Source organism: Leucopleurus acutus (assembly GCF_964270905.1).
Source record: "Leucopleurus acutus genome assembly, chromosome: 2".
Classification (NCBI taxonomy): Eukaryota; Metazoa; Chordata; class Mammalia; order Artiodactyla; family Delphinidae; genus Leucopleurus; species Leucopleurus acutus.
In genome coordinates, this window is record NC_139143.1 from 149,923,561 (window position 1) to 149,950,360 (window position 26,800).

At 41.6% G+C, this 26,800-nt stretch overlaps 1 protein-coding gene across 2 annotated transcripts in view; it reads left to right on the forward strand.

Annotated features, from left to right (window-relative positions):
• Positions 1–5,898: 5,898 nt before the first annotated feature.
• ORC1 (origin recognition complex subunit 1) overlaps positions 5,899–26,800 on the forward strand; it is a gene marked incomplete at both ends in the record, with an annotated part of 28,443 nt that continues 7,541 nt past the window's right edge. Inside the window, 13 exons of one of the 2 annotated variants that reach the window (XM_082832338.1) lie at positions 5,899–5,990; positions 6,640–6,767; positions 8,316–8,494; positions 9,712–10,034; positions 16,380–16,739; positions 17,641–17,745; positions 18,355–18,550; positions 21,006–21,103; positions 21,675–21,776; positions 22,206–22,377; positions 23,129–23,236; positions 23,512–23,661; positions 24,358–24,477. In XM_082832338.1, the coding sequence (XP_082688464.1) occupies positions 5,899–5,990; positions 6,640–6,767; positions 8,316–8,494; positions 9,712–10,034; positions 16,380–16,739; positions 17,641–17,745; positions 18,355–18,550; positions 21,006–21,103; positions 21,675–21,776; positions 22,206–22,377; positions 23,129–23,236; positions 23,512–23,661; positions 24,358–24,477 (2,133 nt within the window). The remainder of the gene's footprint in view (positions 5,991–6,639; positions 6,768–8,315; positions 8,495–9,711; positions 10,035–16,379; positions 16,740–17,640; positions 17,746–18,354; positions 18,551–21,005; positions 21,104–21,674; positions 21,777–22,205; positions 22,378–23,128; positions 23,237–23,511; positions 23,662–24,357; positions 24,478–26,800) is intronic. The other variant, XM_082832339.1, reaches the window with a different exon arrangement.

Below are 26,800 nucleotides of genomic sequence, written 5' to 3' on the forward strand. Positions count from 1 at the left end.
CCTGGGGGCGGGGCTACGGCGTTGGCGGGAAATTTCTTTTTCTCCACCTTCTGTCCATTCCTCGGGAGGCCCCCGCTTCGGCTCCAGTACGCGGCTGGTAGCTGTAAGAGGAGTGCCCCTGGGCAGGTAGATTTGCTGCAGCTCCACGAGCTCCTGAAGCGGGGACGGTGGGAAGCGGAGGGCTTGCGCCCAGCTCCAACAAACTGCGGCGCCCGGTGAGTGTGGCGTCCCACGGGCTGGAGAGGGATCTGAGCCGCGGGACTGAGGAATTGTTCTCTGTGGACTCATTCAGCCATTAATCCATTCAGCAGATATGTACTAAGCGCCTATTATTAAGTGCCAGGCACGTTCTAAACCCTTTAGGAACGTTTTACTTTCCACATTGCGATTTCTAACAGCTTTTCTCCCGGGGACTGCGACCTTGTAGCGGGGAAACCGAAAGCCAACAACAGAAAAGCGTGAACACTCCTGTCCTCAGCGTCCTGAGACTCTCAGTAATGATCTGAACCATGTGAACCTTCCATCTGCATGGCCCTTGTGAAGCAGTCGCATCTTTTCCTCATTTCAGCGTAGTGTTATGTAGCAAGCACCACAGGGAAGGCGGAGCAGCAGAAGTTATTACCCGATTTTACGGATGTAGCAGTTGCTCCCAGAGAGAAAGAGACTTGTCTAAGTCCCTTTTTGTGACTAAGCGGCCTGAGCTCCTACCCAGGTCTTCTTTTCCCCAGAAGAGCTGCTCTTAACTGCTGGGCTCTCATCCACCTTCTTTCCAGGAGGAGAGTGTAATGGCACCTCTTTTACTTTCTCTAGTCTAACCCCGGGATAGAAGGGCCTTCTTTTTTTTTTTTTTTTTGCGGTACTTGGACCTCTCACTGTTGTGGCCTCTCCCGTTGCGGAGCACAGGCTCCGGACGCGCAGGCCTAGCGGCCATGGCTCATGGGCCCAGCCGCTCTGCGGCATGTGGGATCTTCCCAGACTGGGGCACGAACCCGTGTCCCCTGCATCGGCAGGCGGACTCTCAACCACTGCGCCACCAATGAAGAGAAGGGCCTTCTATTTTGACAGTTGGAAAAAGCACTGGACTTAGAGGCATGAGATGCGAGATTCTTATCTTGGACTATCTGCAAATTGCAATGATCGGATATGGCAGTTTTCGATTTTAGTTATCTGTAAAAGTGGTACCCTCTTCCCTGCTGTATTGGGTGGTTGTGAATGCCATTGGAGGTTTCTGGTGTGAGATCATGTTTATCAAGTCCCTCTGCAACAAATTTTAATGTAACAAAGGGCGATATATGGACTTTAGAAGGTTTATGAATTCCCTGAAATTAAATGCAAAATTTTGTGTGAATTGTATGTGTTTCATAACATTCATCAAATTATTAAAAAAAAAAAAAGAATCACTGTCCCTTACACATAAATGCAAGGGACTGGGGAAGTGAATTGACCATTTTGCATTTTCTCACTTAATCCTCAGTAATTCTAGAATAGTGCCTGGTACAGAATGGATGATTAATAAATAAATATTGGTTGAATAAAAGAAAGTTTCTATTCGTTTGGCCAAAAAGTTCGTTTGGGTTTTCCGTAACATCTTATGGAAGTTCCCGAATGATCTTTTCCACCAATCCAATATCCCCATTTTGTGGGTAAGGAAATTAAGGCCCATTTGACCTTTCAGTCAGTGGCTGGGAAGCCTGGTTTATTGTAATAAGCATACCAGAAGCAAGCTGTCTTAGACATGTATTAACATTATCTACTTTCACACAAGGTGTTCTAAGGTAAGTGCTTAAGAGCACAGTCAGTGGAATCCAGCTGCTCGGGGTTTGAATTAAGCATGTGCTATCCTGTATAACACTGGGACAACTTACCATCTTGAAGTGCTAATAGCATCTACCTTTTATTCAGCAAATATTTATTACTGAGTGCCTGCCTTGCACTTAGTATGGACTAGCATTGTTCTAGGATTATTGTGAGGATTAAATGAGATAAACGTATCAAGAGTTTTGGTTCTACCTCTGTCTTATTGGATCAATAAATATCTGCTATCATTATTTTTACTGCAACTCCCTTATCTGTTTTCCTTGGGTGTGGCTCCTGGACTGGGTAGTGTGCATGTTCCAGATTTCTGGTATCTGCAACATTAGGAGCCTGTAGTGGGTATCTCCTAGAAGCCAAAGCCTTTGCTAGGCCAAGTCTGGCCTGCCTTTCCACTCCATTCATCACCGCTGTTGGGGAACCTTTTTGCTTACGGTGGATGAGATGCAGTGCTGGGTCGAGGGTAGGAAAGTGGTGTAACAGTGCAAAGAGGCCTGATATATACTATGATTTCCTTATGCTGCCTCTTCAGAAGGACTTCTGATTAATTTTTTGAACTTTTCATGGAAAAACAACCTGCATATAGAAAATGCACAAGTCATATACAGCTCAGTGAGTTTTCTTGAAGAGAACATACCTGTGTAACCAGCATCCAGTTCAAGAAACAACATGTCCAGCATCCCAGAAGCACTCCACTCCCCCACTGTGCTTCCTTTCAGTCACCAGGGTTTCCTTCTATTCTGACTTCTAACACCATAGGTTACTTTTACCTGTTTTTGACCTTTGTGTAAATGGAATCAGTATAGTATGTATTCTTTTGGCGTCTGATTTCTTTAGCTCATTGTTATTTTGTGAGATTTTCCCCACATGTGTGCAGTTGTGGTTGGTGGTTTCATTTCATTGCTGTATAGTGCTGCTATGAACATTCTGGTTCATGTCTTTTGATGATATGTTTGTTTTTCTGTTGGGTATATTCTGTTGGAATTACTGGGTCATAGGATATGCATATGTTCAGCTTTAGTATATACTGCCAAATTTCCAAAGTGGTTTTACCAATTTACATGCCCTCCAGCAGTGTATGAGAGTTTTGGCTGCTCTACATCCTTACCACACTTGGTATTGTCCTAATGATTTTTTACAAACAGTTCATTCAGGACGTCCCTGGCGGTCCAGTGGTTAAGACTCCATGCTTCCAATGCAGGGGGTGTGGCTTCAATCCCTGGTTGGGGAACTAAATCCCACATGCCGCTTGGCACGGCCAAAAAATTTAAAAAACAAAAAAACCCAGTTCATTCATTAATTTGTTCAGCTATTATGTGTGAAGTCCTAACCTAGGCCCTGGGGATGCAGTTATGAACAAGACAGACAAGGTCCCAAGATCCCTGCTCTTTTAGAATTTAACATTCTGATGTAGGAAGTACAACAAATAAGAAAGTAATATAATGTTTATGGCTTTGATAATAGGTCGGTGCAATAGAACATGACCTTAGGCAGTAGTATAAGGGGGTGGCGAGTAACTTTCCATTGGGTATCAGTGAAGGCCTATCTGAGGAAGTTTCACTGGAGCTGAGACTTGAGCCATCCCTGCAAAGATATTCAGGAAGAGAGAACAGCAACTGTGTAAGTCTGAGGGCACTAACAACCTTGGTCTGTTTGAGGTTTGGAAAAGCAGGCCTGGAGCATAGTGACAGGCTGAGTTGAGGCAGGTTATGTGGTCCAGGCCCAGAGAGCCTTCCGATACCCCTGCCTGCTCACCCTTTGGTAAATCATCCAGCTTTGCACGCATATATGCTTATACTGGTCTCAGTGAACACAGCTCATGATCTAGAAAAGGAGTGTTAAATTTTATCTTGGCTTAGTTTTTGAAAGAGGGTGCATGCTTTAGTAACTAAAATACGGTTTCTATTTAAAGGCCTTGAAAGCATGGATTTGATGACCTTAGGTATACGTGAGTACCGTAGGAGTATGGAGATAGTCCTTCTGTATGCCAGCTTTTAGTTTGAAAAAGTGCAATCCTTGTGCCAATGTTATCAAATATCATAGACACTGTGACAAATCAGAGCATTTATCCTGCAGTTAGATTATTCGAGAATTGTAGAAAATGTGTTGGGAGATTCCACTTTACTACAAAGCACTCTCAGTGATATTCCAATTTTTTTTAATGATGGAGCTTATTTACTTGCATCTTTTGTCTGTATCTCAGTAGCCTATTTTGCCTGATTTCATCGCGGAAAGGTGAAAAGTTACAAGTTTACTGATAGTTCCATGTTACATCTTCCATTAAAAGGAACGTATATTGAAGGTAAGTTAGAGTTAATATATTTCCTTGAACATTTATTGAGATTCAAACACTTTTACTAACTTTTTTGCCAAAAGATTATTACATATAATGAGTCCAAATGCATTTTTACTTGAGCACAAGTCTCCTACTTGTTTTAACTCATCAGTCTGCTGTTTGTTCATTTCTACAATGTATTTAATTAAAATTAGATTGATTTTAATAATACTGTGTTGTGAATCATACTCTAAATGTTCTTTTTTTTTTTTTTTTTTTTTTTTTTTGCCGTACGCGGGCCTCTCACTCTTGTGGCCTCTCCCGTTGTGGAGCACAGGCTCCGGACGCGCAGGCTCAGCGGCCATGGCTCACGGGCCCAGCCGCTCTGCGGCATGTGGGATCCTCCCGGACCGGGGCACAAACCCGTATCCCCTGCATCGGCAGGCGGACTCTCAACCACTGCGCCACCAGGGAAGCCCCTAAATGTTCTTAATAGTAATCATTCAGGCATCATTTGTAAGCTGTGCATTTACTAATGACTCAGTATCTTCTTTTTGCTAATTAGTTTCCTCAAATTATATTAAAAAATACCTTTTTTAAAAGCAGAAAATCTTATGGGTCAGAATGTTCCCAAGTAGAATGTAGGACATAATGCTACTGACTTTAGGAAACCAGATTACTTAATCAGGATGTCAATAATGCTATTCTAATTCTGTTGTTTTCAACATGGACTGAAATTATTGGTCCCTCTATCAGTAATTCAGAGAAATTCTGTCAGACTGGATTAAAAAAAAATTTTTTTTAAACCCCAGTTTTGTCAAACTTTAGCTCTATAAGAAAAGCATTGAATTTAGAGGAAAGGATTGTTTTCTTAATAACTTAAGATAATGAGTTGGCATTATTATTAGGACTCATAGATTGTAGCTTCCATATTGTAAAGAGGATTGTCAAATATGTTTGGAGTTTTCATTCTCATTTCAGAATTGTCAGTAAAAATGTCTTTTTTCCCATGTACTTTAATATAGTTGTTTCTTTTCAGCTATTCACAATATTAATATCTAGGACCTATCAGCTGCAAAGAAAAAGACCGCTTCCAACTGCCAGAGCAGAACAGGTTAGTGACCCTGGGGTTTTGTTTTGTTTTGTTTTTAAGGTAAGTGGAATGATACATTTGATAAAATCCATTGCCATTCCCCCAAATGCCCCTTGCATGTTTTTGCCTCCATCCCTTGGAAACCCTCATTTCATCCATCTTAGCAATAGCTACCCATTATTTAACATTCATTTTAGAAAACCCCTTTAAGAAATCGTTCCTCCCTGAACAGTCACAAGCCTGGTCCTCTACCTTGCAGTAGTCTCTCTGGCTTTCTCTTGGCTCTTTGCACTGTTAGTTGTCCTTTCATGTGTTTATATTTTATCCCTACCTAGATTATAAATGTTATAAAGATACTTACAACTACTGTATCACTGTCTTTTAGTTTCACATTATTAGATGTTTCACATCTATCATTGTGTCTTGTACCTAGTAAGTACTTCTAAACATCTATAGTTTTTTACATATTGACCTTTCTGTTTCCCTGGATAGGAAGAGATAAGGCATAGTACCAGATGATAACTGAATTGCCTGTGTTTGATCTTCATAGAGCTTGACTTTTTCCTCAAAAAAGTTTTTTTTTTCCTAAGTCTAAAATGTGTGGGAGTGTAGCAGGGGCAGAAAAGAAGGCTGAACCCACTGAAAGCAGGGACTGTTTCCTAGAATCCATCAGAGTATGTCATGTTAACTCAGAGTTAGTGACTTTTACACAGGAGCCATGGCGTACCGTCCTACAAGGCTGAGGACCAGACAAACTTATTCATGGACCGGCAAGCCATTGGATCGAAAACTGCACTACCAAACCTACAAGTGAGTGATAGAGTCCTTTGGTGGACTGGAACTAATAGCTTCTTCAAGCTGAGCTGTTAATAACTTGTATCCAGGGTGTTTTAGGTACTATAGGTTGAGGATTGAGGGACAGTGAATATGAATTGATTGTAAGGGGGTGTGGGTTTGTTTGATGGAAGAAGATGTTAGCATAAATATAGCAGCTAGTGATACAGGAAGATATTATGTCAGGTTAATAAAATTTGATATGTATGATAATGTCATATCTATTTAAGATAGGTTCTGTATAACTCTGCATGATAACAGGGTAGGATGGATGTTGTTACTACATCCTCTTAGCCCAAGACATCTCTGAACAATCTGATGTTTTTACTGGGCGGCTTTCATGTCTTAGGAAGCCTTTGTTGTTCTTTGTCAATAACTGAGAGAAGTTAGGGTTCATCCTAAGGCCTCTGGATTAATCACCCATGCTAAAACAATTCATTCAATTCATGTTATCTACTCTTGCTTGTGATTTTACTGGTAAATTGGTTTCTAGTAGGATTGGTCAGAAGAGAGAAACTATTCAGGGGGTTTTCTAGTTACAGAGCATATTCCTCTGTGCCCAGGGGTCTGAAGAGCTTGGCCCACCCTAAGAGATTTCCTAACATGTTTCTCTGTTATTTCCTAGAGAAATGAATGTGAAAATAGAAGGTCGTTTGCCTGAGATTGACCTCCAGGTTGGACAGTTTGTGTTGATTGAAGGGGATGATGATGAAAATCCGTATGTTGCTAAATTGGTTGAGTTGTTTGAAGACGGTGAGTTTGGGGCTGGAATGAAAAGTATTCCTTGTCACTAATGATTGGGAAGTGCTCCGTGGTGGGAACAGGGGTGGTTACTGATTCTTCTGTTCATAGCAGTATATAGGGTGTGCCTATGGGCTCACTTAAGCACCAGCTGTACCCTCTTCCACCTAGTGAACGTCCTTACTCACTAGAGCAATACTGGGTAAAAATGGGAATGGAGGGCTCAAGAATTTAGCTTTTGCATTATTTTTAGGAGGGGGTAAGAATGGCCATGAAGGCAGGATTGTTGGAGTGGAGAGAAAGGATGGATTTAGGAAGAAGGAGGAAAGGAAATAATAGGTGATTTGCACTCTAGTAGAGACGTGTCCTTAAATTTTGGCATGAGGAAGTTAGTAATTTTGCAAATGCAAAGTTACTTTTACTAGGGAGGCAGTAAATTGGATTGGGTAGGTGTATCACTTGATTGACGTTCAGTCAGAAAAACAGAAACACTTTAGGTGTTTTATTTACCCAGAGGGACTTGTGTATAAGTGTTGAAAAGGCTGGAGAAGCAAACAGTGGTGTTTCCCAGAGATCAGTAAGTGCAGAAAACCAGTACTACCCTTAAGGCTAGAGGAGCAAAAGGGAAGGTAGTGTGAACTGGTGCCTGCAAGGCCACACAGCCGCAGCTGATTTTCTCAGCTGTTAACCCTCTGCAGCCCAGAGAAGAGCACAGAAAAGTGGGAATGGAGCGGAACTCCGAAAGGAAGATGAAAAAGGATAGTAATTTAAACTATTACAAAACTGCTTCTTTCCAAAGCTAGGAGAGGAGTATGTGGAAGTTAGTCCTAGTCCTGTGGCAGTTTGTATGCCTAAAAGAAGGAACTGATAGAGTGGATGAAGGTACTTTACATTATAGAGATAGGGAGGATATTCAACAAGTATGGAGGAAAACTTCATCAAACTAACATCCACTAGGGAGAGCACATCAGCAGGATGGGCTTTTGTATTTGAGGTTTGGGCCTTTGTGTATAGATTTTAGAACCATGTATTGTGCTACATTGGATGGCTTCAGTCTTTGAAGAGAGCTAAGGAAGAGAAGAGGCAGTGATGATGGTGGCACTAATGAGTATATGTCCTTTCACTTGGAGCTAACACTGGTATGGAGTGATGTTAATGGTATATTATGATGATAAAGCTGAAGGTTGCAAGCATATGTTTGCCAGAAGTCATCTCAGTGGCTGATGCTCTGAGTCTTGCTAGGAGTTTTGTTTTGATTTGCAAAATTTGTTCAGTAACTGTGATTAGAATTGCTCCTCTCAAACGCCTTTTACAATTTATGTGATGACCGATAGCACCATTTGGACGTGGAGCAAAGTGAGAAGAACGTGGGTGCTGGGTGTAGTCAGATTGCCGCTGGTTGGTCTTGTGACCTTTGACAAATTATTTAAGGGCCCTGAAATGTGATCACTTCACTGGTAAAAGGGAGACAGCCATAGTACCTACCTTGTAGGATTACTGTGAGGATTAAGATAATGTTTATTATCTTTAACCTTACCTTTTCCATCTATCCCTCCCTAGATTCTGAACCTTATCCCAAGAAACGTGCTCGAGTACAATGGTTTATCCGATTCTGTGAAGTCCCTGTCTGTAAACAGCATTTGCTGGGCCGGAAGCCTGATGCACAAGAGATATTCTGGTATGATTACCCTGCCTGTAACAGCAACATTAATGCCGAGACCATCATTGGCCACGTGCAGGTAGGTGATGCCTTGATCCTCAGTTCTATCTTGAAGCTTATTTCTGGCTGATTCCTAAGCTTATTACTGGCTCTCATTTACCTCACGGAAACGCATTTTTCCTGTTTGTCACCTTCTCTGCTTGCCTGCCTACTTCCTTTCAACAACAAATATTTATCGAGAGCACTTACCATGTGTTAGGAGCCTCCTGGAGGAAGTGACATTAGGTTGTGACCTGAGGGATGAGCAGGAATTAGCAGGTGTATCTCAGTGGGAAATTATATTTAGCTGTGATTGTGGCAGACATAAAGCACTTTGAGGCTGTATATCCTTGCTTAAATGAGGACTTCACCTTGAGTGAATCAGTACAAAGAGTGTAATTGCTCCAGGCAAACGTGTGTTATGAGATTTTATGATAAATCAGGTTTGAAGAGTTGTAGGCTGAATTGAGACACTGGTTTGGAGACTAGGATATGGGTTATTTCTCAAGCTACTTCAGGCCCCCAAAATGGGATTAGATCCGGATGTGAAGTGTGGTCACATGGTGACTAGGTGGTTGGTAGGGCAGGGAGACCATGGCTTGGCATGACTATAGTCAGATTTTTCCACTCTGGGCCCAGCATATCATGTGCCACAGAATAATTTATCTCTGAGTTAAATGAGTGAAGAGGTGAAAGGCAGATGTAGAAGTTGAAGCAGCAAAATGGGTGGATGTGGAAAGGTAGGGGGCATGTTTAGGCAGGAGCACAATGGTGGGAATGAGCAGGACTGTGACAAGCCAAGCTCGACTAGTGGTGGGAAGCCCTTTTGAAGAGCACTGAGCACTCAGGAGGTAAAGTGGGGTCAGATTTTAGAAGGTAGTGAAAATCAGTTTAAGTAATCTGATCTTGCAGAGTGGGTAGCCATTGTAGACTATTGAGCAGGGGGGCATGCTTTGAGAAGTTTTTATGGGGAAACTTGGCATGGGTGAATAGAATGGACTAGAAAAGAAAACATGAGATATGGATATCAGCAAGGAGGACTCTGTGGAAATATGCTATGCCATGTCCATGCCTCTTTTGTTTAGAAAAGTAATTGTTCCAGGTAAGAATGCAGACTTAAATGCTCTTTAATCATAGCTCTTTAATCAAGCTCTTTAATCAAGCTTTAATCAATGCTCTTTAATCAAGCTCTCATAGAGCCTTCGTTGACTCTTTGGGTCCTTATTTCTTTATATCATCCATACTTCCTAAATTCAGGTAGTAGCTTTAGCCCCAGATGAAGTGATACCTATGGATCTGAAAAATGAGAAGACATTCTTTGTTAAACTATCTTGGAATGAGAAAAAATTCAAACCACTACCTCCAGAACTATTTGCACAGTTGGATAAGCTACAAGAAGGCAACCCTAGATGCCAGAAGTCCATGGAAGCCAAAACTAAAAGTACAGAAAGCCCTTCTTGGACCACAGCAGAACATGTGGTCAAAAGGATTGAATCAAGGCACTCCACCTCCAAATCTCGCCAAACTCCTTCCCATCCTGTCACCCCAAGGGCAAGGAAGAGGCTGGAGCTCAGCAGTAAGTGTAAAATGGGTCACAGTGGGCAATACTGAGGCTAAAGGAAAATGATAAAATATTAATTCATGCTATAGTGTTGAGTTAGTGCAGCAGTGAGCCAAGTACTAATTGGACGTCTCTTGAAATATATATCACATAAGATTTACCATTTTAATCTATTTTTTGTGTGTGTGTGTGTGTGTGTGTGTGCGGTACGCGGGCCTCTTACTGTTGTGGCCTCCCCGTTGCGGAGCACAGGCTCCGGACGCGCAGGCTCAGCGGCCATGGCTCACGGGCACAGCCGCTCTGCAGCATGTGGGATCTTCCCGGACCGGGGCACGAACCTGTGTCCCCTGCATCGGCAGGCAGACTCTCAACCACTGCACCACCAGGGAAGCCCCATTTTAATCATTTTTAAATGTACAGTTTAGTGGCATTAAGTACATTCACATTGTTGTATAACCATCCCCATCATCTTCTGAAACAATCTCTCCAACCATTAAGCAATAACTTCCCATTCCCTCATGCCCCATCCTCTGGTAACCACCATTCTACTTTTTGTCTCTGAATTTGACTTCTCCAGATAACTCATATAAGTGGAATCATACAGTATTTATTCTCTTCTGACTGGTTTAAAAAGTTAGTATAATGTCCTCAAGATTCATCATGTTGTAGCATGTGTCAAAATTTCCTTTTTTAAAAAATTGAGATATAATTGACATCTAGCATTATAACATATTAGTTTCATGTATACAACATAATGATTTGATATTTGTATATATTGTGAGATGATTACCACAGTAAGTTTAACTAACATCCATCACCATATGTGCAGCTACTCTGGAAAACAGTATGGAGGTTCTTTAAAAAACTAAAAATACAGTTGCCATATGATCCAGCAATCCCACTCCTGGGCATATATCTGGAGAAAACTCTAATTTGAAAAGATACATGCACTCCAGTGTTCATAGCAGCACGATTTACAATAGCCAAGACATGGAAACAACCTAAATGTCCATTGACAGATGAATGGATAAAGATGTGATATATTTGTGTATATATATGTATACAAAGGAATACTACTGAGCCATAAAAAAGAATGAAATAATGCCATTTGCAACAACATGGATGGACCTAGAAATCATCATACTAAGTGAAGTAAGTCAGAGAAAGACAACTACCATATAACATCACTTATATGTGGAATCTAAAATATGACACAAATGAAATTATTTACAAAACAAACAGATCCACAGACATAGAAAACAAACTTATGGTTACCAATGGGGAAAGAGGGTGGGGGAAGGGTAAATTAGGAGTTTGAGATTAGCAGATACAAAGTACTATATATAAAATAGATAAACAGCGAGGTTCTATTGGGCAGCACAGGGAACTATATTCAACATCCTGTGATAAACCATAATGGAAAAGAATATATATATATAGAACTGAATCACTTTGCTACATACCAGAAACTAACACAACAATGTAAATCAACTATACTTCAATTTAAAAAAGAAGAAACATCTGTCATGATACATAGTTACAGTTTTTTGTCTTGTGATGCGAACTTTTAAGATTTACTCTCTTAGCAACTTTCAAACATGCAACACAGTATTAATTGTAGTCACCATGCTGTACATTACATCCCCATGACTTATTTATTTTATAACTGGAAGTTTGTACCTTTTGGCTACCTTAACCCATTTTGCCCAATTCCTCAACCACTGCCTCTGACTACCACCAATCTGTTCTCTGTATCTATGAGCTTGGTTTTCATTTTTGTTTTTGTTTTTTAATTTAGATTCCATATATAAGTGAAATCCTATGGTATTTGTCTTTCTCTGTGTGATTTATTTCTCTTAGCATAATGCCCTCAAGGTCTATCTGTGTCACAAATAACAGGATTTCCTTCCTTTTTATGGCTGAGTAATATTCCATTGTATATACATACCACATTTTCTTTTATTTTTTTAAAGTTTATGTAAGATTGGCTTCATTTATTTCTTTTTTTAAAAAATATTTATTTATTTAATTGGCTCCGTGGGTCTTAGCTGCAACACATGGGATCTTATTTGCAGCATGTGGGATCTTTAGTTGCAGCATGAGGGATCTTTAGTTATCGCATGCTAACTCTTAGTTGTGACATGAGAGATCTAGTTCCCTGACCAGGGATTGAACCCGGGCCCCCTGCATTGAGAGCGCGGAATCTTAGCCACTGGACCACCAGGGAAGTCCCACATACCATATTTTCTTTATCCATTCATCCATTGATGCACATTTAGGTTGTTTCCATATCTTGGCTATTGGAAATAATGCTACAGTGAACATGGGGGTGCATTTGTCTTTTCAAGTTAGTGTTTTTGTTTACTTCAGATAAGTATGCAAAAGTGGAATTGCTGGGTCATATGGTAGTTTTTTGTTTGTTTTAAATAAATTTATTTATTTTTGGCTGCATTGGGTCTTCGTTGCTGCGCGCGGATTTTCTCTAGTTGCGGTGAGTGGGGGTTACTCTTCGTTGCGGTGCATGGGCTTCTCATTGCGGTGGCTTCTCTTGTTGCGGAACACAGGCTCTAGGTGTGTGGGCTTCAGTAGTTGCAGCACACGGGCCCTAGAGCACGCTGGCTTCATTAGTTGTGGTGCACGGGGTTAGTTGTTCTGCTGCACGTGGGATCTTCCTGGACCAGGGCTCAAACCTGCGTCCCCTGCATTGGCAGGCGGATTCTTAACCACTGCGCCACCAGGGAAGTCCCTCATATGGTAGTTTTATTTTTAGCTTTTTGAGGATCCTCCATACTGTTATCCATAGTGGCTGCACCAATTTACATTCCCACCAACAGTGCATAAGGGTTCCCTTTTCTCCATATCCTCGCCAACACTTGTTATTTGTTTTCTTTCTGACGATAGCCATTCTGACAGGTGTGAGGTGATACTTCATCTTGATTTTCATTTCTCTGATGATTAGTGACATTGAGCACCTTTTCATATACCTATTGGCCATCTGTATAGCTTCACTTGGAATAATGTCTATTCGGGTCCTCTGTCCATTTTTTAATCTCATTGTTTGTTTTCCTGCTATTGTATGAGTTCTTGATATACTTTGGATATTAACCCCTTATCAGATATTTGATTTGCAAATATTTTCTCCCATTTAGTAGGTTGCCTTTTCATTTTGTTGGTGGTTTCCTTGATGTCCAGAAGCTTTTTAGTTTGGTGTAGTCCCACTTGTTTGTTTTTACTTTTGTTGCCTTCGTTTTTGGTGTCAGATCCAAAAAATCATCATCAAGATCCATGTCAAGGAGCTTATTACCACCTATGTTTTCATCTAAGAGTTGTATGGTTTCAAGCCTTACATTCAAGTCTTTAATCCATTTTGAATTAATTTTTGTGTATGATGTAAGATAGTAGTCCAGTTTCATTCTTCTGCATGTTTCAATTCTTCTGTCCAATTTTTCCAGCATCATTTAATGAAGAGTCTGTCCTTTCCTGATTGTATGTTCTTGGCTCCTTTGTTGTAAATTAATTGGTCATATATATGTGAGTTTGTTTCTGGGCTTTCTATTTTGTTCCATCGATCTGTGTGTGCCAAAACCATACTGTTTAGATTACGGTAGCTTTGTAATATAGTTTCAAATCAGGGATTGTGATGCCTCCAGGTTTGTTTTTCTTTCTCAAGATTGCTTTGGCTATTTGGGGTAAAATTTCCTTTCTGTTTAATTTTTTGAGGAACCACCATACCCTTCCATAGCAGCTGCATCATTTTACATTCTTATCAGTAACACACAAGAGTTCCATTTCCCCACATTGTCACCAACTATTTAGATCTTGTTATTATTATGTTGTTTTATATTGTTATTTTCTGTGGTTTTGACTGTAGCTATGCTAATGGGTGTGAGGTAGTATGTCATTGTTACATTTCTCTAATGATTAGTGATGTTAAGCCCTGTAATTAGCTAATTCTTCAAGAGCTTAGCTACTAAGGTGACATTGCTTTTAGATCCTTAGTGGAAGAGCTAAGAAATATATATATATATATATATATATATTTGTTATAATATAGTGTTAAAACTCTTAAATTCATACTCATACTTCTAATCTATACTATGGGGTTCTTTCCATCCTTCCCACATTCCATAATTCCAAATCAAAATTGATTTGCAGTTTTTATGCCTTTAGAATATATTCCACTGAGGGAGTAATGTTACTTTGATTAAATTTTTTTCTTCCACCAATGGTTATTTTATTGGTGATATACAGTTAGGTTCTTTCATTTCTGTTTAATTTTAGGGCTTTTCCCATCTTTGATTGATTTTCAAAACATTTAAAACATTAGCATAGTTAAAGAGTCAAAACTATTTAAGACAAGTGTACTCAGATAAGCCGCATTCCTTTCTTTACCCTTGCTCCCTGTTTCTACCTCATCTTTTGTAGGTAATCAATTTTATTAGTTTCTGGTTTATTTTTCCTTTGGTTTTTGCAAAAATCAACAGATAAATCAAAACACACACAGACATATGTACACACAGTCATATACAAACATGCATATAATTTTTATTTTATTATAGTTTTATTTCCCATTCTTTCTTACCCAGTAGGGTATTATACTGGATGTATTCTTTTCCATTTTAACTTTTTTCACTAATGATATATCTGAAAGCTACTCCATGGCTGTTCTGAGAGCTCATCCTCATCCTATTATGTGTCCTTAATTTTTCTGTTTATGTGCCAAGTTCATTGAGTATAAGTTATTTGCATTCTTGATAGCTCCTTAGTAGGAGCTATCAAGAATACAAATGTTTAGGAGCTGAATATAAACATATAAACCATTTTGGAAATACTGAAGACTACTAGAGAAATAATTTGTAATACCACCATTTAGAAATAATTGAGTGTTTTTTTCACTGTTGATTTTGTAGGACCTTGAAAGTTAGGGTAAAAAATTTAAACTTGACACAGTTACATAATTAGATGAGGCAGATATGATGAAAATATTTTGGATTGTTTTTGACAGAAAGACGGGGAAATGAGGCATGAGGGAGACTAGGACTTCGGGACATTTTTACATTAATCTAGACATGAGTTACCCTCATATTTACCACACAGGTACTAGATGACTTCTTACCTTGTCTGCAGCTATTCCACACACACCCTGTGCTGTGACTAAAGTGAACTCCTCTGCCCAGTGCTTTCCTGCCTCGTTGCCTTAGCTCACATCAATCTCATTTATTCTCTTCACTTATTCCCCTCCTTCCCCTTTCAACTCTGTTGAAATTTTGCCTTTCTTTCAAGGTCTGTCTCAAAAGCCATGTTTATTAGCACTTAGGTGCTTTAGGACAATTTTTAAACTTCATACTATAGACGTTTATGTGTATCATCTGCCCTGTTACTTTTGGCTGCATTGGGTCTTCGTTGCTGCATGCGGGCTTTCTCTAGTTGCAGCGAGCAGGGGTTACTCTTCATTGTGGTGCACGGACTTCTCATTGCGGTGGCGTCCCTTGTCGCAGAGCAAGGGCTCTAGGCACGTGGGCTTCAGTAGTTGCAGCTCGCAGGCTCAGTAGTTGCGGCATGTGAGCCCTAGAGCATGTGGGCTTCAGTAGTGGTGTGCAGGCTCAGTAGTTGTGGCTTGCGAACTCTAGAGCGCAGGCTCAGTAGTTGTGGTGCACGGGCTTAGTTGCTCCGCAGCATGTGGGATCTCCCCAGACCAGGGATCGAACCCATGTCCCCTGCATTGGCAGGCAGATTCTTAACCACTGAGCCACCAGGGAAGTCCCACATATCTTTTAATAGCTCATTTGCTATCTGTGAATGAATGTCCAGGTTCTTGGTGCCTTTGATCATGGTGAGAGAGGAGCAGATCCAAATGTGGCTCTGTGTATTCTTAGAACCCAGTTGGTTACCCCCCACCCCCACCCCCGGGGACCCATCTTCTCTCTGTTGGTAGATATAATCTGGGTTAAGAAAAATCTAGGACTTGGTATTACTCAACAGAGTCATTGGTATAAATTTTTTCAGATGCTGTTGAATGGAGCCTGAGGATGTGCAGTATCACCCTGGTTGAGAACCACTCTTCTGGTAGATTACTTCACAGAAAACCTGACCTGAACATTTATCTATAAAAGCTGATTTAACTGTTGACTTATGGTTCTAGCTAGCAAAATTACTCGTAGAATTTAAGAGAGAGATTAAAAATAATAAGAGATACCTGGCGCAGGAAAAGAAAGCATAGAATAATTCAAAATATGGATAACTCATGTCTTTGTATCACTCAGTGAATGAGTTTATCTATAAAGATATTAGGGGTGTATATAGTGCTAGTTATAAAATTCACACATTGTCTATGGTGATTTCTCTTGAACTTAGGTTTCCCTAGGACACATAACACTAGGATTTCCCAGCAGACTTCATGGGCCTCGTTGGAGTCTCCTGGAAGAATGAAGCGGAAAGTGGCCTTCTCTGAGATCACCTCGCCTTCAAAGAGGTCTCAGCCTGATGGTCCTCAGAACTCGTCTGCAGCTCTGAAAACCCCAGAGAAAGCTGGAGAGATTCAGCAGTGTTGGGCCGAGGATGACAAGAAGGCTTCACCTGATGGTTGCATGATCCTGAGAACTCGAGTCCCAGCTTTGAAAACGACAGAGACTAGTGAAGAAAGAACATTTACTCCTGTCAGGGGGGGACAGAAATCCTTGGTGGTGCCTTCTGTGATTCTGAAACCAGAAAACATCAAAAAGAGGTAACTGGGGATGCTTCCCTGCCTCCCACAGAGCAAATCGAGATCCTTCACATGATGTGAAAAGTGTGGGTCACAGCTGATAAATCTGCCTGTGTCATAGAATCGCCAGCTTTTCCAAAATACAGATTTCTAAGCCTTTCCCTAGATGTAGGAAATCAACCTCCAAGCGTTGGGCCCAGGAATCTGCACTTTGAGATGCTCTTTGGGTGATTCTGATATACCCAGCTGTCCTTTGGGGATCACGGCTCCAGAAGATAATTTCCCAAACCTGAACTGCTTCACAGTCCTGGATTTCATTACTTGCTGTGGCTCTTTGCCACATTTTAACAGTGATTTTCTTAGGTTTTTGGGTTTTTTTTCTTTTAAACTGGAAGCCATTTTCAAATACATACAGTACAAGAAGATAATGCATCTAGAAAAAACTCTGCAGTTTGACATTGGGCAATGTTTATAAATAACGGGCTGCACAGGGAATGTGACGAGCCTGAAATGGCAATGTTTCCTGCTCAGAAACTGCAGCACCTGGCTTACTTAGTTTGCTTGATAAATGCTTTGTATTGAAAATATGGCTGCATTTCTGCTAACCTTGAGTGGACAGTAAATTCATTGATATGTCAGAAATTAAAAAAGGATAAGAAACTCTGCCTAGGATGAGTATGTTCTGATCTCTAGTTGGGAGAGGTGATGAGTCTGATTTAAATGATAAGCTTTTGGCAAACTTTAATCTCTGGGTTTGAGTCAAACTTCAGTTACAAACTTTTTAGCACAGTGTGATTAGCTCCTTCCAAAGTAGCTGCAGAAAGAATAGGAGCCAGTCAGGCTACCTGACTATCTTCTAGTCCCGCTGCTGATCCCTGGTGCCCCAAACTGCTTTCCATAACCTTGCTGTGGTATCTTGCAGGGAGGCCAAAGAACCAGTTCAGGATGAAGCTACCTCTACTCCCCGTTGTCGTATCCGCAGAAAGAGCTCTCTCTTGACTTTGAATCGGATTAGGCAGCAGCTTAGGTAAGACTGCTGCTTGGCAGGCATAAAAACATCCTGCCATTTGTGAAATCTATAATCCTATTTCTTAAATCCTCTTTTTATTTCTTGTTTGTTGTTTGCTAATCCATGGAAATTCTCCTTTACCTAGTATGTCTGGAATTATGTTAATTTCACATAAACGTCATAGTTTGAAAGAGGCAAGAAACACTGCCCTGGCCTTAGGTGGCTCCCAGGGCCCCATCATCATCACACCCAGCAAGACTGTTAGTGTGGTGCCTAAGGGCATGAACTTTGATTCTGATAGACTTGGATTTGAACCTGGGCTTTGTCATTTACTATCTGTGTAACCTTGGGAAGGTTACTTAACATTTCTAAACCTTGGATTCCTCATCTATAAAATGGGAATAATAATAAACAAGTCACAAAGTTGTGTAGGGTTTAATGAGATAATATAAATAAAGCCCTTAATAGAGCTTCCCGGTAGCAAGAGCCCAAGAAGAGGAGCACATCTGAAATTGCTCCGTTGCAGGAGAGACTCTGCAATACCTCGAATCCACACTGATCTGTTAGGAGCTTCTTACGTAGACTTCAGACATCAAGTATCAGAAAATAATGTGTCCTACCATTCAGGTTTTTAGGTAATAGTAAAAGTGACCAAGAAGATGAAGAGTTTCTGCCGGTAGCCGAGATTTCAGACTCTGACAGTGAGGAGGAAGAGGCTTCCACACCCCCTCTTCCAAGGAGAACACCCAGCAGTGTGTCCAGGAACCTACGCTCTTGCATGAAGTCATCCTTACAGACTCCCTCCAAGACACCAAAGAAAACCGTAAGATTCTTTTAGGTTTATTTCTCGTAATTTAGAAATTGTGGTGACTGAGGTCACACAACTAATAACAGCTGGGTTTTGAGCATAGGTCTGTCATATTCAGAGCTATGCCACTTGGAGTATTCATGGACGAAAGGTTCTTTTTCTTTTTTTTTTAATTTAATTTTTATTTTATATTGGGGTATAGTTGATTTACAATGTTGTGTTTCAGGTGTACAGCAAAGTGGTTCAGTTATATATATATATATATATATATATATATATATATATATATATATACACACATATATCCATTCTTTCTTAGATTCTTTTTCCATATAGGTTATTACAGAGTATTGAGTAAAGTTCCCTGTGTATTCATGGAGGAAAGGTTCTACGTGAACCCTAGGACTGAAAATGAACCCAGTAGACAGTGATAAAATTTGAGTCCAAGTTCCTTTTAAGATACGGAACCAAATGGCCAAGAGCCAGACTGCCTGAGGGAAGGACAAGAACTGTAAGAACGGACTCCTCGTCTTTGCATTTCCCTTGAAAGCTGGCAGAGGGCTTTGTGTGTAGTCAGTGCTCAGTGGGTATTGAATCCAGAGCTGCTGAGCCGTGTCATTGGTTTTGTTGTGCCACTCAATGCACTTGAGGAATAGGGAGCACTACTAGGTGTTGGTAATGAATTGTGTGAAACATGGAAGAGGTAAATGGATGTCTCTCTGCTTTCTGTGGAACTTTAGCAGAGCATTGAAAGCTATTAAGAAAAGAGGGTCTTACTGTGTTCAAACATGTTTGGATTAAACAAAGTTAAATTGGTTTCATTATCACATGACTTCTCAAGGCCATTAACTTATTAGTGTTATTGTGAGGGCATTAGTATATTAGGAAACATTTTTCGTGGAGCATCTTGTTCTTTAGAACAATTTAGAAATGCCTAATTAGGGACCTTTCTAAAGCTGATCTCCATTTTCCCATATCAAGAAGAATGTGATTGGGCTTGGGTTGAAGTCAAAGAAAAGACCTTTAGGGAAGGAAATCCAATAGATCGGCTTTGGACGAGGCAGTCTTGTAGAATAGCTCACCCAGATGATCTGGTTTGATTGCATCTCCTGGGTCCCACCCAGAAGAAGGGATTTAGGGGCGGGGCGGGGGCCTCTTTAGCATAATAAAAAAGTCAGAAGTCCACTTTTTTTTCTTAAAAAAAAAACCTTCTCAGCAAGGTTTGTTATTATTTTCCTGTTTTCTCCAGAGTTAATAGATGTTAAGCTGTTAACAGGGTCTAAATGCTGTTCTGCGTTTGGGAAGAGGTGTAGAGACTATCACTTTATAGCTTGGCTACAAGCAGAGGGTGGGTAGGTGAAATGCCCCCACGAAAGGGAGTGCTTTGTGGAAACACCATGAATACTACTGGGTAGCAGGCCTGCTCTAATGAACCAGCAGCAAGGGAAAAAAGAGAATGGTGAAATCAGTCTGTGGGCCTAAACTGAATGACCCTATGGTTCGAAGTGGAAGAATCTAGGGAGGTTTCTTCCAGTACTGTGTAGTGGATCGTGGAAGTTCTGAGCTAAAGATTGACCATATTTTCAAAGAAGGCTAGAGGAAGATGTTTTTTATTTATATTTTTTAAAGATGCTTTTTTATTTTAATCAGTGAATGCAACTCGTGGGGGCGGAATAGAGGAGGATCTTATGAATCAAACCCAGTTTATGCTGCTACTGTACCCTATTTGGGCAGAGTATTGAGGATTTTTTAATAATTTGCCTTTCTTTGAAGATAGTATTTTACTTTGAAAAGTATTTAATCCATACTTTTATTCATTCTTTCCTCAGACTGACATTGTTTTCAAATCCTAATACTATAGTAAATTAGAAATAAGAAATTGTGTTTGGACGATGAACAAAATGTATATGTAATGTAGGAGAGAAAGGGAGAATCTTGGTAATTTATACAGGAAGGAACTAAGAGGAATTCACTACCTCTTTTCTTTTTATCAGCTCATCATGAATCAGATTTGCTGATGCATCCTAGATGGAGTTTTGCTTTGTTTTTTCCTTCTGAAATATGTTCTCTCTCTTTTTTTATTTTGGAGTATAGGTGATTTACAGTGTTGTGTTAGTTTCAGGGGTACAGCAAAGTGATTCAGTTATACATATACATATATCCATTCTTTTTCAGATTCTTTTACCATATAGGTTATTTTTTATTTTATTTTATTTTTTGCGGTACCCGGGCCTCTCACTGTTGTGGCCTCTCCTATTGCGGAGCACGGGGCCTAGCCACTCCGCAGCATGTGGGATCTTCCCAGACTGGGGCACGAACCCGTGTCCCCTGCATTGGCAGGCGGACTCTCAACCACCGCGCCACCAGGGAAGCCCTACCATATAGGTTATTACAGAATATTGAGTAGAGTTCCCTTTACTCTGCAGTAGGTCCTTGTTGATTATCTAAATGTTCTGTCTTTTGAATACAGCCCGAGCCCAGAACACCACGTCACGCCACTCCCCGGATCCGCAGCCGAAACCTGGCTGCCCAGGAGCCCGCCAATGTGCTGGAGGAGGCCCGGCTGAGGTGACGCCGCTTGGGGGCCCCTGCTTTCATTCAGATGAACTGGGAGTGCTTTGTAGTCATTGGTGTACATAATAAAGGTAGAGAGTAAGATGAACGTGTGTGTCTAGAAAGAAGAAACCTCAAGCAGTGTCTGGGTGAGCTACTGTGGACAGGCTCTGGGAGGAGTCTGCAGTCCACTGCCACCACTTTCTCAGGGTTGGAAGGTGATGAGTCAGGACACTGCTTCTCAGTTGCGGTACCCTTTAGAACTGCGTGGGGACTTTTTCAAAATACATAAGCCTAGATCCTGTCAGAAATCAGCTGAATCAGAATCTCATGTGGGATGAGGTCCACCCATGTGATTTGAGGAACCTCCCCAGGTGATATGTACTCTTAGTTAGAAGCACTGAGTTGGGTGATTTGTCTGGGTAGAGAAAGGCCAAATGAAGAAGTTTAAGAATGAAGGCATTCCCTTGGATGTGAGATTAAGGTTTCAAATAGAAACTATAGATAAATCTTTTCCATTTATTATTGAGTAGATAGTAAAATGCTTCTAAAGTCCTCCTTTTCTCTCATTTACCACCAACTTTAGGCTGCATGTTTCTGCTGTACCTGCGTCTCTTCCCTGTCGGGAACAGGAATTCCAGGACATATACAACTTTGTGGAAAGCAAACTCCTTGACCATACTGGAGGGTGAGTCATGTTGAGGAAGCAGGATGCTCAGGGCAGAAGGCCCTGCTAGCGTACCACCTCAGGTGCTGTAGTTCACCCAAGCGGTCTTTCCCTGGTGTCAGGACAGGCAAGGCCATTGCTGAAGCCTAAGCTTCTGAAGCAGTTTTTGTTGTCAAAGTAATTCTATAGAATTCTGTCTTACAGAGAAAATGACACTGGCCTTTTTTGGGTGGGCACTTGGCATACAGCATTGCTTATAGAATGAATGGTTCTATATAAACAGGTCCTGCTCTGATCAGCTTCCAAGGATGGTCCTTACTGCTCCCACCTCCACATTTCAGGGGCCTCTGTCCTTCCTTCAGCACACATTCTCATACTCATTCATAACTGATGATAGTGTCAGGCAGCTGCACAGACCTAGCCCGGGGGTGCATTCTCTTCTCGCCCCAGGTGCATGTACATCTCCGGGGTCCCTGGGACAGGGAAGACTGCCACTGTACACGAGGTGATACGCTGCCTGCAGCAGGCATCCCAAGCAAATGATGTTCCTCCCTTTCAATACATTGAGGTCAACGGCATGAAGCTGACAGAGCCCCACCAAGTCTATGTGCAAATCTTGCAGGTGAGCAACGCTGTTTGGGCTTTTTGTTTTGGTTTTTTTGTTTTGTCTTTTGGTCTTTGGGTTTTTTTGGCCCCACGGCTTGCAGAATCCTAGTTCCCCGACCAGGGATCAAACCCAGGCCCTCGGCAGTGAAAGCACGGAGTCTCAGCCACTGGACTGCCAGGGATTCCCCTGTTTGGGCTTTTTGGAAAATACAGTTTCTGGGTGGCACATGAAAAGGGAAAGGTTTACTTAATTTTGTGCATATTACATGTTCACAACTTGCCAAGCATTGTCCTTTGTGTAGAGGTAGCAAGGACAAAGAAGGCAGAATTCCTACCCTCAAGGACCTTGAAGTCTAGGAGCTGGATAGGAATTTCTGGAAGCTAGTACTTACCAACATGGTGAAAACCATTTGTACACAGCGGGCATTGTGGCAAACCGGAAAAGGGGTCAGAGGTGGGCCGAAGTTTGCATCTCACTTTTTCATTCATTAGCCGTTATCTTGGAACAAGCAATGTCCAGTTACAGAGTCATACACTAATGATTTTGGAGGGGCTTCTGGGGCCAGCCTGTGGCTCATTTGCATTTCAAACACTATTGTCTCTTGCTGCCTTCTCTTCTCCTTCCAGTGGAGGGCAGAGGGTAGGATACTGAAGTCCTCAGGCTGAATAGCTTCCTCTATATGCAGATTTAACTTTAAGCCCAGGGGAGTAAAGTCCCTACAGTTCACCACACATTCCCCCACCCACCCCGCCCCACCGCAATGCAGAAGCTGACGGGTCACAGGGCAACAGCTCACCACGCGGCAGAACTGCTGGCTAAGCGATTCCGCACTCGAGGGTCCTCTCAGGAAACCACTGTGCTGCTTGTGGATGAGGTAAGGAGGTGCCCACGGAAGGACTGGAGAGGAAGTGGCGTGGCACTTGATTGCAATGTTCCGGGAGCAAATACTGAGCGGGCGGCAAGTCCTGGCTCCCTTCTTCCTTCACTTTGGCCCATTCTCTGGTGGTGAGAGGCATGTGTCCATTGATGTCCTTGCTGGTGGTGTGACCTGAGAGCACCTGAAAGCTAAAGCAGTGGTAACAGGCTTCCCTCCAGGGCCCCGGCTCCGTCTCTGTGGTTGACCCTGCGTCTCTCTCCATCTCCTGGCAGCTCGACCTTCTGTGGACTCAGAAACAAGACGTAATGTACAATCTCTTTGACTGGCCCACTCACAAGGAGGCCCGGCTTGTGGTCCTGACCATTGCCAACACCATGGATCTGCCAGAGCGCATCATGATGAACCGGGTGTCCAGCCGACTGGTAGGGCCCTTCTCAAGCTGTTCTTACAGACCCATAAGCTGGGCCAAGGATTTCTCCAAAAATGAAAACATAGGAATCTAAAATAAATAGGAAAAGTAAGAAATGTGATTTCTGAAATTCTTATAATTACTAAGTTGGAATTAAATATGTCACCATTGTATGGCTTTCTGCAAACCTATCTTCTTGGTGTTCTGCTACCTCTGCACTCTTAAACTGCACAGAACCCTAAAGGTTTAATTATTTAAAAAAATACTTAAGTGCTTACACTTGTCAGGCAGTGTTAGATGCACAGAGTATGGCTGTGAATGGGGCAGACACAGTCTCTGCCCTTGTGGACCTCGTGGTTCAGCAGGAGTGACACCGGGAGCCAAGCTGGTGCATGTTGTAGAGGTGAAGATCGTCCCACCCACTCTAACGAGAGCACCTCTGCTCAGATCTACTTGTAAATGATTCCAGTAGAACAGAAGATTCTTTTAAGCTAAATGAAAAAACAGTCGAGAGCTACTGCCCTACAGGATCCCACAGGCCATTGTCAGTAACAAAAGGAGCTGGAAGCAGTGGTAGTCCTGGGATGAAATGTGTAAATTGTTACATGGGACTTGGAAATCAGGTTTGGGGACTTGCAGGTGGCTTTCCACCAGGACTATTGGAGTGGGAAATCCATGAACTTGTTCCTCTGTCATCTTGACTCCCCAGGGTCTAACCAGGATGTCCTTCCAGCCCTATACTCACAGCCAACTGCAACAGATCCTGGTGTCCCGACTCAAACATTTAAAGGCCTTTGAGGATGATGCCATCCAGTTGGTAGCCAGGAAGGTAAGTCGCCTTTGGGGAGCTCCTAGTCACACCGACAGTTTTTGCTGAGTACCTGCCCATGTGAGGCCCTATGCTGGGTGCTCTGGAGATGAAGAAAAAATTAGGAAGTCCTGTAAAAACAAATACCAAAACATAGAAACAAAATTCTGAAAAATTCCTTAACCTTCTTATTGTATAACTAATTAGAAGGCTCTGAATATGGTGGGCTTATATACAAGTGAAGATTAATTGATTCAGGGAGCTTTGAAAAAGGGCAACATAGTGAGTGAGGTAGACAAACCTGGTTTGAATTCTGGCTCTAATACTTTAATAAGCATGTGGAAGGTTACAGAAAAGTTACTTAAAAACTTCCTGGGCTTCAGTTTTCTTCTCTGAAAAATGGGAATAATAATAGTTACCTCATAGGGTCATTGTGAGAATTAAATGAGACCATGTCTGTAATGTACCTAGCAGGGTGCATGTTCCATGGTAGGTATGAAGTGTGGGATGCCTACCCCCTCCAGGCTTACTGGGAGAATGCCAACTGAGATTCCACAAAGACTTCTCCGAGGCTGCTGAGGAACAACTCAGGTTAAATGTCCACCTTGAGCTGAAGGAAAGACACCACACATCCACAGTATTTCAGCACTTAAAAACAGTTATAAACGTATTTCTAGTTTCTTACTGGAAACGATGTGAACTCTGAATGCCTATAGCAGCAACACACGTCTGTAACACCTGTTCAAAGCTGGGTACTATATTAAGTATTAGGGTCAGAGGTGAGCGAGATATGGTGTTTATCTCCAAGCTTTGCTTTCTAGGAGAGAGATCCTCAAAGTTACTATGTAACCCTTCTGTTGGTAGAGTTTTCCACCTCTGCAATCATGCAATTTCTAAAAGTTCTTTTTTTTCCCTCTGAATGGTCCTTTTATATACCATCCTACTTATTTGAGGTTATTTTCTCCCTTTTCCTCTAAGATGCTTTGTCTGTTGGTTTTGGTCTCTATCCTGCATCGTTAGACTTTCCTCAGCTGCCATTGTGGTCCGTGGAGGTCTAAGGGTGGAGATTACAGAGCTGATTGGGAGCTCTGAGTATATAAGTGGGGCTTGTTCATCGAGAGCTTCTCTGAGGGGTAATCTGATTGGGCCAATTTCAATATCTTTAGTTTATTCCCATATTTTCTGGGATAGTCAGATTTCAAAGAGTAGGCTTCCCCTGTCCTGCCTGCAGGGCAGTGTTCTAGGATCAGGGGAGGTGGGCTGGAGTCAGGGAGGGTGGAGGTCTTCAAATTCAGCATGCAAATAGTAACCATCTATATTTAGTAAGGGACATCCCCTCCTCTGCAACAATACCTAGTGTTACTCGTCCAGAGACTTTTTTGTTTATCCTTGCTTGAGAGTAAATTTCTGGTCTCCTGCCATGGTACATAAGAGGGATAATCTCCGGGGCAAAGAGTTTTATGGAAACAGTACAAATTACCAAGGCACAAAATTTTCTCACAGAGCCCTAAACCCTCCCTCAGTGGCCCTGATGTTCACCAACAGCATGAAATGGGGGAGAGGTCTAGGGCAAGGGTCAGCAAACTTTCTGTGAAGGGCCAGTAGTAAATGTTTTAGGCTTTCTGGGCCATAATGGTCTGTCACCACTATTCAACTCTGCCTTTGCGTTGTGAAAGCAGCCATGTATTATATAATATGTAAACAAATGCACATAGCTGTGTTACAATAAAACTTTATTTACAAAAACATGTGGTAGGCCATAGTTTGCCGACTCCTGATCTAGGGCATCCGTTTCTTAACTTTCAACCAGTCCTCTTTATTTTAGCCAAACTTCCCCCTTTACCTCCAGTTCCAGTATCACTAACTCCTGAGCATTTTGAAGATTTTTAGCGTAACTTAGGTTTGTTCTTGGATTCCTCACTGCGGGCTGAGGAATGGGCTTTCTCAGTCTGCTAGGTTAACCAGTACCCTGCCACTTCTTTCCAACTTTCAGAATTATATTGTTTACTGCTCTCGAGTTGCTTCCTTTTCTTATTTAGGGTTCTTTTGGTCTTTAAATAAGGTTTCAGAAGACTTCAAACTTGGCTGCTGCTTTTACCCAAAACTCTTGCCTGTAATTTCAAACCTCTCTTTTATTTCTTAGCATAGAAACATACCTATGTTGTTTATCTTACGATATCTGAAGTCTTTGTAGGTTTACTTCTGTTGATTGCTGATTCACATATCTGTATGGCCTTGTTTCTTTGTGTTTTGTGTCTTGCTTTTTTTTTTTTTTTTTAACTGTATACTCATGTTTCTTAAGAGCTTTATCTGAGAATTGATTGAGGCCTGGGCTGAAGTTGAA